This window comes from Leucopleurus acutus, assembly GCF_964270905.1.
Source record: "Leucopleurus acutus genome assembly, chromosome: 4".
NCBI lineage: Eukaryota > Metazoa > Chordata > Mammalia > Artiodactyla > Delphinidae > Leucopleurus > Leucopleurus acutus.
This window is the reverse complement of record NC_139146.1, coordinates 151,857,526-151,868,190: the sequence shown is the minus strand read 5'-3', so window position 1 is coordinate 151,868,190 and position 10,665 is coordinate 151,857,526. Positions and strand designations below refer to the sequence as shown.

At 39.3% G+C, this 10,665-nt stretch overlaps 1 protein-coding gene across 1 annotated transcript; it reads left to right on the top strand.

The window, feature by feature from the left end:
• Positions 1 to 841: 841 nt before the first annotated feature.
• Positions 842 to 2,212, top strand: NPY5R (neuropeptide Y receptor Y5; the record flags this gene model as incomplete). The annotated part of the gene is made up of 1 exon (XM_082838203.1): positions 842 to 2,212. The coding sequence occupies one exon, from the start codon at positions 842 to 844 to the stop codon at positions 2,210 to 2,212; it is 1,371 nt and encodes a 456-aa protein (XP_082694329.1).
• Between the last annotated feature and the right edge of the window lie 8,453 nt (positions 2,213 to 10,665).

Here is a 10,665-nt window from a genome sequence, read left to right as displayed (position 1 = left end):
GATAAACGTTTATTGAGTGCCTACTCTATACATGTTGGTCATGGAATAGTGTTTCTACACTTGAGAAGCTCAAATCTGAAGATTATATGAACTGGATATATTCAGGATATTAGCTTTTTGTTTGAATTTCTCATTTCCCCATAAATATTTATTTTTGTTTGAATTTTTCATTTTCCCACATATATTTATTTAACACTTTCCATGGTGAAGTTACTGTGCCATGTTTTATGGTAGATACCACAGTGAGTAAAACACAGTTTCGCTTTTCCATTGCTTATACATAAATAAGGTATACTGATTTTTATTATAATTGCAGTGCAAAGCAAATTGTGTCATGTAGCATCAGACAGCTATAAACAGAAATACATGGAGGTTCCAAAAGGAGATCACATCCAGTTGAACAGATGAAGGAACACTTTAGGGCAGGTGACTTTTAAGTTTGACCTTGATTGATGTTAAGAGAGGAAGGAATGTTTAAGGTAAGATTGTATGACTACAACATGTATCAGGTACCTTGACTGGAGAACAATATTAATTAGCTATTATAATCTTGAAGTTCTTATCCACATTTGTCTTTTCTGTCCCTTACATTATTTATACATAAATTAAAAAAAAAAAGTTCTGCTATTTTAACACGAGTCAAAACACCATAGAATTGATGATAGATTTACACTTACTGTAATTGTTATTGGTTGACATTTACACTGTACTTGTTGCCAGTTAAAGACTTCCCTAAACTTTTTAGTAAATGAATAAGGTAATGGGAACAAATGGTATAATGTTTCCTTCTCAATGGATTAATTTATAGTAGTCATGGAATTGTTTTTCAAGTTGCTAACTAATGTCTTTTTATTCCAAGCAGGAGAATAATATGGCTTCAGAGCTCAAGGATTATTATAACAAGACACTTGCTGCAGAGAACAATACTGCTGCCACTCGGAATTCTGATTTCCCAGTCTGGGATGACTATAAAAGCAGTGTCGATGACTTGCAGTATTTTCTGATTGGACTCTATACGTTTGTAAGTCTTCTTGGTTTTATGGGGAATCTACTTATTTTAATGGCTCTCATGAGGAAGCGAAATCAGAAGACAACGGTCAACTTCCTCATTGGGAATCTGGCCTTCTCCGATATCTTGGTCGTGCTGTTTTGCTCACCTTTCACACTGACCTCTGTCTTGCTGGATGAGTGGATGTTTGGCAGGGTCATGTGTCATATTATGCCTTTCCTTCAATGTGTGACAGTTCTGGTTTCCACTTTAATTTTAATATCTATCGCCATCGTCAGGTATCATATGATAAAGCATCCTGTATCTAATCATTTAACAGCAAACCATGGCTATTTCCTGATTGCTACTGTCTGGACACTAGGCTTTGCAATGTGTTCTCCCCTCCCAGTGTTTCACAGCCTTGTGGAACTTCAGGAGACATTTGGTTCAGCGTTGCTCAGCAGCAGGTATTTATGTGTCGAGTCATGGCCATCCGATGCATACCGAATTGCTTTCACTATCTCTTTATTGCTCGTTCAGTATATTCTGCCCTTAGTTTGTCTAACTGTAAGTCATACCAGTGTCTGCAGGAGTATAAGCTGTGGATTGTCCAACCAAGAAAACCAACTAGAAGAAAATGAGATGATCAACTTAACTCTCCATCCTTCCAAAAAGAGTGGGCCTCAGGTGAGGGTCTCCAGCAGCCGGAAATGGAGCTATTCGTTCATCAGAAAGCACAGAAGGAGGTACAGCAAGAAGACGGCATGCGTGCTGCCTGCTCCGGCGAGACCTCCTCCAGAGAACCGCTCAAGAAGGCTTCCAGAACACTCGGGCTCTGGGAAAAGTCAGCCCCCTTCATCCCGTAAGTTTATACCAGGGGTCCCCACTTGCTTTGAGGTGAAACCGGAAGAAAACTCAGATGTTCATGAGATGAGAGTAAACTGTTCTATCATGAGATTAAAAAAAAGATCTCGAAGTGTGTTCTACAGACTGACCATCTTGATACTAGTGTTTGCAGTGAGCTGGATGCCTCTGCACCTTTTCCATGTGGTGACCGATTTTAATGATAGCCTGATTTCAAACAGGCATTTCAAGTTGGTGTATTGCATCTGTCACTTGCTAGGCATGATGTCCTGCTGTCTTAATCCAATTCTATATGGATTTCTTAATAATGGGATCAAAGCCGACTTAAGGTCCCTTATACGCTGTCTTCATATGTCATAATTCTCAATGTTTTCCAAGGAAAGTACAAATATGGGGATCATCTAAAATATATTCACAGTGACTGTATATGTATAATCAACAAATTTTGTTAACTTACAGAATTTAATTTATGTGTAAGAGCTCTAGATTTGGATATCAGTTCCTAATATATGGAAGATCATTTTAACATGTTATAATATGATAAATTCATTTAGTTGTATAAAGTCATTGTCAATCCAATCTGTAATTTCATTTTAAAGAGTAGTTATATTACCTTCCATTTCAGCTTGTCCTGTAAACCAATGAATTGTAAGTTCTTGTTTAAAATAAAAGTTATATTTAACCATCTCAGTATTTTTTGTTCAAAATTATAAGCAAAACCATTTCTCCTAAGACATTTAATTTCAGGTATGAGGAACATCTAATAATCTTCATTTTTACTTCACAGATTTCTTAATAGTTAGTTTCTGACAATACAGAAAACTTTAATATGACCAGCAAACCATAACTAAGTGACAGATATATGCCTAAGTCATAAATTAAATGTCAACATTGGGTACAGTTTTAGAACCTCTAAAGGAAAATTTTTATATCCTATTATTGATGATTGGTCAAATTGTCAATTTATTCCCCACTATCCTAGTAATACACAGTTAATTTATCAAATAAAAATAGATTTTAAATCTTTTCTAGACTTATACCATGACATTAAGCTATCAAAGATTGTTTCATATACATCTTTTATATTCTAAAATTTGAAATATAAATGGTATCTATATTTCCAAGTATTAAATAATTGTAAAGAATACTTGAAGTGTCTACAGGGGGAAAAAAAAGTTAGTTAATTTTTTTGGCCAAGATGTAGAATGATTAATATACTTTATGCCATTTCAGTACTGAGGTCTCATATGCTATCTTACTAGATTGAGGTCAGTCTTTTCAACTGGAGCTTTTTATTTGTTTTAGTCAGTTTTTTATAGAACTAAGTCCCTGAAAATAATGAATGTTTTCACATGAGGCTCAGATGTGCAAAATAATAATGCTGTCTTCAGTTCCTTTCTCTGATTTAACCGTCTCCTGTATGGATTCCTGTTCATAAGGGAAAACAACTGAGCAAAACAAGAAACCGTTTAAGTTTTCAAACAGTAGGTAACTCTGGTCGTTGTTTAGTCAATTGAAAGTCCAGACTCTCTACGGGGGCTTTTTTTCGGGCCTCTCCTGCTTCCCTAGGCAAGGCCTACACATAGGGGAAGCAGAAGATGGCGCTGGTCCCCACGTGTCCTCTGCTGACTCCTGCCCAGCTCCAGGTGAGAGGCAACTGTCTTGCCCGGTCTCTCTGTTCCATCAGCTTCTCCGTGTGTTGTAGAATGTATGGTCTGTTCTCAGCAGGGTCCCAGGGTCCAGGCCTGAGGGCTCAGCCCCCGCGTTCTGCACCCCTGCTGATGTAAACTCACTGGCTGTGAGGTCCCTCTGAATCTCCACCACGTTTTCCAGTTTGTCCTGAGCCTGGGCTGTCTGCTCTGTGGGGTCTTGTCCCTGCCAAGGCCGGGGACACTTCAGGAACTTTATCACCAAGAACTCTTCAGAAAGGTATTGTCGACTATAAAGATATTCACAACCTGAGAGTTGAGAGTTCAGTTTTGTTTTTTTTTTTTGCGGTACGCGGGCCTCTCACCGCTGTGGCCTCTCCCGTTGCGGAGCACAGGCTCCGGACGCGCAGGCTCAGCGGCCATGGCTCACGGGCCCAGCCGCTCCGCGGCATGTGGGATCTTCCCGGACCGGGGCACGAACCTGCGTCCCCTGCATCGGCAGGCGGACTCTCAACCACTGCGCCACCAGGGAAGCCCGAGAGTTCAGTTTTATTCGACGGGAAGTTTTAGGACTTCAAGCCCGGGAGGCAGCCTCTCAATAACCCTGAGAGAACCGCTCTCGGGAGACGGTGGGCAAAGAGCGAGGATATAGAGAAGGTTTGCAGCAAAGGGCAAAGGGAGCATAAAAATATTCTTGTTAATTAAAGAAAACCAGAAATCTCAAGTTAAGGAATTTAGCACTTTTCTATATATGGGAACATGCAAGAGTCTGTGCTCACCGAAATCATTCCTTTGAGATGCACCTCAGCTCTCTGGGGCTGTATCCTGTGTTTTCACATCCTGAGTTTCCTCGGGGCTCACAGTGGCTGCAGTCTGTTGGCTGCTACATGGCAGGTATTCTTTCCTTGGGAGTCCCCTCAGGGCTCGCTGTAGGAAGTGGCTGCAATCACTGACGACTGTGACATCTTTTGTTTATTGATATGGCAGGAAATATTCCACATCATTCCAGTATGAATGCTTACTGCTCGGTAGCTCACCTAGAACTGAGGCAGCATGGACTTCCCCAGGCCTTCTCTGCCCAAACGCTACAAGCCACCCTGTCCACAGTGTTGTTCACCTCATGTTGCTGCCAAAGCATCTGCTTTCCAGTTCCTTTCTAGATTTTCAAACATGAAACTAGGTAAAGCCACCACTGCTTTTAGCTTCCCTCTAATCTGCCTGGGGTTATGTGAGTGTCCTCCCCAAGTTTTGATAGGTGAGCAGAAAAAAAAGGGAAGAAACTTGGGTTCACGTTTGCTTTTCTCTTTCTTTCCTTCTTCTTATTCTAAGGGCTTCTGCTGCTTTCTGCCTACTAAGAATGTCCCTTGCTAATAAAATCTTTATTTTTCTCTGCACTACGGCTTACAGTGAAACTGTGTTCAGAATATCAAGGTTTGTTTTTGGAAAAGGAAGCTTTTGTGATTTAAAACCCTTTTCCCCTTTAAATGCTTGGATTTAAGACTATTGTCTCACCCCAGACCCAAACCAAAAAAGTCTAAGTTGAAGAATGACTTCTTATTTAAAAGAAATTTTAAATTTTTCACTAGGGCAGTCGACTTCAAGGTTTAACTTTAGTGGCCAAAGGGGGAAGACCCACCGACAAGGGCGAATATAAACACATAAAGAGGTATTTTATCCTGTTAGAGTAACTTACATTAGCAAATGTACAATAAGTGTCAAACTCCACAGATTTTATGGTTGCTGATAAATGAGTTTAGTTAAACTGGATAAACTAACTTGGGGCTCTTAAACTATTGAACTGAAAGGTAGCCATTTATCTTCCCTAACCAGAAATGACTGAATGTTCTTAATAATTAAGAAGAAGAATAATTAATAATTAATAACTAAGTAAGTAAGTAGAGAAGTTTAAAGGGATTGGTGAATAGAAGTCATTAAGAGGGGGATTAATTGTTTTAGAAGGTTATTATGAATAATAATTTCTTCCATGGATACAGTTGCTCCAAACAGCACAGGTTTGAACTAAGCAGATCCACTTATATGTGGACTTTTTCAGTAAATATATTGCAAAAATTTTTGGAGATCCACTTATATGTAGATGTTTTTCAATAACTATATTGGAAAAAATTTTGTGACAATTTGAATAAAGTCGCAGATGAACTGCACACCCTAGATAGAAATAGTAAAAAAAGAAAAGAAAAAAATTAAGAAAAAGGTGTCATGAATGCATAAAATATATGTAGATACTAGTCTATTTTATCATTTGCTACCATAAAATACACACAAATCTATTATAAAGAGTTAAAATTTATCAAAACCTATGCACACAAACGCAGACTGTACATGGCACTATTCATAGTTGAGAGAAATGTAAACGAAGGTAAAAATGCAGTTTTAAATCATAACTGCATAAAATTAACCATAGTGCATATGTAGCAATCTTGCAGCCACCGTCCTCTTAACCATGTGACACTCATTATCTCCATGTGAGCAGTTCTTTTGTCCAGTAAATTGCATATCACAGTAAAAAGTGATCAGTCACACTTCTCGCATGTTTTTCATCTTGCTTAGTGCAATAGCATAAACCATGAATAACCGTAAACCTCGTAAACCCATAAGAAGTACCACTAGTGTAAATGGAAGTGCTCCCAAGAGGCAGAGAAAAGTCATGACACTATAAGAAAAAGTTGAATTACTTGATATGTACCATAGATGGAGGTCTGCAGCTGTGGTTGCCCACCACTTCAAGATAAATGAATCCAGTTTAAGGACCTTTTAAACAAAGAAAAGGAAATTCATGAGGCTGTTGCTACAGCTATGTCAACAGGCACACAAAACTTGCACTTTTCGTGAAGTATCTTTTTATCTCATGTTAAAATTACAGTTTTTTTGTGTAAAGATTGTAAGATTGCTATAAGAAAGGCACACCTGCGCTTCCCTGGTGGCGCAGTGGTTGGGAGTCCGCCTGCCAATGCAGGGGACACGGGTTCGAGCCGTGGTCCGGGAAGATCCCGCATGCCATGGAACAACCAAGCCCGTGCGCCAGAACGACTGAGCCTGTGCTCTGGAGCCCGCGAGACACAACTATTGAGCCCGCGTGCCACAACTGCTGAGGCCCGCACGCCTGGAGCCCGTGCTCCGCGGCAGGAGAGGCCACTGCTGTGAGAGGCCCATGCACCACAGCAAAGAGTAGCCCCTACTCGCCACAACTAGAGAAAGCCTGCGGGCAGCAACGAAGACCCAATGCAGCCAAAAATAAATAATAACAATAAATAAATAAATAAAAAGAAAGGCACAGCTATAGACTAACATGAAGTCATTGTATGAAAAGTTAAAGCCAAAGGAAGGTGAAGCATCTAAAGCTGGAGGAGTTAATGCCAGGAAAGGATGGCTTGATAATTTTAGAAAGAGGTTTGGCTTTAAAAATGTCAAGATAACAGGAGAAGAAACTTCTGCTGACCAAGAGGCAGCAGATGAGTTCCAAGACATCATTAAGAAAATCACTGAAAAAAAAAAAAAAAAAAAAAAGAAAATCACTGAGGAGAAAGAGTATCTGCCTAAACAGGTTTTTAATGCAGATAACAGTGTCCTAATCTGGAAAAAAAAAATGCCATAAAGGATATTCATTACTAAGGAAGAGAAGTGAGCACGAGGATTTGAGGCAGAAAGGGATAGGCTAAGTCTATTGTTTTGTGCAAATGCATTCAGGTTTATGATCAAGATGCCCCTTATCTATAAAGCTGCTAACTCCTGAGCCTTGAAGGGAAAAGACAAACACCATTTACCCCTCTTTAGGTTGGACGACAAGAAGGCCTGGACAATTAGAACAGTTTTTCTGGATTGGTTCCATTGATGCTTTGTCTCTGAAGTCAGGAAGTAGTTTGTGAGTAAGAGACTGCCTTTTAAAGTTCTTTTTGATATCGGACAATGTCCCTGCCCACCCAGAGTTCCATGGGTTCAACACTGAAGTGGTCTACTTGCCCTCAAACACAGAATCTTTAGTTCAGGCCCTAGATCAGGGGGTGATAAGGACCTTTAAGCCTCATTACACTTGATCCTCTATGGAAAGGATTTTCAATGCTATAGAAGAGAACCGTGATAGAGACAACATTGTGGAAGTCTGGGAGGCTCACACCATGGAAGATGCCGTTATTGTTACAGTAAAAACTGTGAAAGTCCTTGAGCCTGAAGCAATGAACTCCTGCTGGAGGAAACTATATCCAGATGTTGTGCATGACTTCACAGGATTTACGACAGAGCCAAGCAAGGAGATCATGAGAGAGACTGTGGATATGGCAAAAAAAAAAAAAAAAAAAGATAAGGGGGAGGGGTTTCAAGATACGGATCTTGGAGAAATTCACAAGCTAATAGCCACCACACGAGGGGAATTAACAGAGATGACTGGACAGAGATGAGAGCTTGCAAACCAGTGCCAGACTATGAGGAAGAAGATTTGGAAGAAGCGGTGACAGGAAACAAGTCGACGTCAGACGATCTGTCAGAAGAGTTCTGATTATTCTAGACTGCTTTGGACTTCTTTTATGACACGGACCCTTCTATGAAACTAAAGCAAACAGTGGAAGAAGGATTGGAATTTGTATGGAAATGTATTTAGAGAAATGAAAAAGAAAAATGTCAGATGTAAATTATGATGTATTTCTGTAAAGTTCAGCAAGTGTGGCTGCCTTTCCTCCTACCTCCTCTGCCATCCCTGAGACAGCAAAACACTCCCTCCTCCCCTTCCTCCTTCTCATTAGCCTGCTCATCGTGACGATGACGAGGATGAAGACTTTTATGATGATCCTTTTTTTTTTTTTTTTTTTGCGGTATGTGGGCCTCTTACTGTTGTGGCCTCTCTCATTGCGGAGCACAGGCTCCGGACGCGCAGGCTCAGCGGCCATGGCTCATGGGCCCAGCCGCTCCACGGCATGTGGGATCTTCCCGGACCGGGACACGAACCCGCGTCCCCTGCATCGGCAAGCGGACTCTCAACCACTGTGCCACCAGGGAAGCCCGATGATCCACTTCTTTTTACCGAGTGCTAAATAATCATCATGCCGTACAGTTAGTAAACTGACATCTCATATATGTGTGCCTGTCTTTATGTGAAAATCTAGTAACCATATGGCAAGAACTGTGAGACATATCTGTGTCACCACTGTCATCATTGCCTGAGTACTCATCGCATAGAACATCTTATGCAAGACTTGTACTGAAGTGTATAACCTATCCTTACAGAGGCATAAGGTGAGTGATCTTTAATATTAACTTAATCGTGTGTAGCTTTCTTACCATTTTATAACTTTGCTTTCAAAGAATTACATGACTATACAATATGCCTCTCTCATAATTGGAAAAGCTGCATCTCTGCCTGTCGTCACAGGTAAGTGGCTTTTTAAAAAAATGTAACATAGTCTCCAATATATATTATAAATATGACTACTACTGTATGCTATACATTTTTATAAGATTCATTCATTAGTGTGTAGGCTACACTAATGGCTACCATGAAGCAATTGATTACACTAGGCGACCACAAAGCAATCCTATTGCTGCTTCTTCTTTACCAACGCATGAATCCTCATACCTGTAAATAAATAGGAATTTCTTTTTCACATCATCTTTTCATTTTTGATGTCTAGTGTTAGTAGTATGTACAACATCTACACTGTTTTGTATCACATAAGACAATATTGACGTAGGTATTGACAGATGGTTCATCTTGTAAAAAGACAATGTAAACTTATAGTGTCAATAAATACAGTATAGCACTGTAGCTGGATTGATATTTTCTCTTATGACTTTCTTAATAACATTTTCTTTTCTCTAGCTTACTTCATTTGAAGAATACTGTATATAATACATATAATATACAAAATATGTGTTAATTGACTGTTTTATGTTATTCGTAAGGCTTCTAGTCAGCAGCAGGCTATTAATAATTAACTTTTAAGGGAGTCAAAAGTGACATGCAGGTTTTTGACTACGTGGTCGTTGGCACTGCTAGCCCCTACATTGTTCAAGGGTCAACTGTGTGTGTACGTATGGAGAGAGAGACAGAGAGAGAGAGAGAGGGAGGGAGGGAGAGAGAGAGGCATAAAGCATGTATATGTGTATATACATATATAGACATTAAGCATGTGCATGTATGTGTATGTGTGTGTAGAGAGAGAGGGACATTAAGCATTTCCCCTTTTCCTAATACCATATATGTGTATATATACTGTATACACACACATATATATATACTGTACACACACACACACACACACACATATATATATATATACTGTGTAGTATATCTTGACCAGTAAATATATATATTGATATAGATGCTTTAAAAGGCTATAAAGGGCTGTAAAATGGTGATGTTTTAATTCTATCTTCTCTTTTATATGTATGTTAAGTACATTAATGAAAAGATACTCTCCTTTATGCATTCTTTGGTTAACCAATGGTACAGTTTTCTCAGGGAACAAAGGATGAATGTGTGGTACTATCTATTTACTGATTGTCAAAAAGTGATCAATTCATGGATTTAAACACATTTGATGGGTTTTGATTAATTGTTCATCTTCGGCAGGTGGAAGCCTCTTCAAGTTGGCTCTGGGTCTTCTTTTTTTTTTTTTTTTGGTCTAGAATTTATAATTGTTATCCGCGGGAAGGTCAGGTCCAATAGGAGCTATTTATACACATCGGACGTGGGACTCCATTACATGCATTCTAAATCATACATGATAAAGAGAAGACTTGAAAACATTCGAGTTCTCAGCCATGGGATTTCAAATCTCTCTCCCTTTCTCTCAGTCAGTTTACTAAGGGATTGAATGTCAAGAGCTAGGCAGTAAAATATTGGACCTAGATAACCTTGAATGCTTTTACCAACTTTCTTGTACTCCATTTAATTTGCTCATAAGTCAGGCTTATGAGCAAACTGAATGGAGACACAGTTCAATGTAAATTAGACGCATTCTCAAAGAGTTAAAATCCAGAACTTTATGAGAGTGGATATTCAGGAAACAGCTTAGGAAGTAACTTTTTCACATGGTGTGGTGGCCAGAGTCCTCACTACTCTCAAATTTACTATAGAAGTGTTTCTGAGGATAAGTGATTTAAAGAAATCTGTTTCTCTACTCACAGAAGACTTTCACACCAAATGTGTGGGGT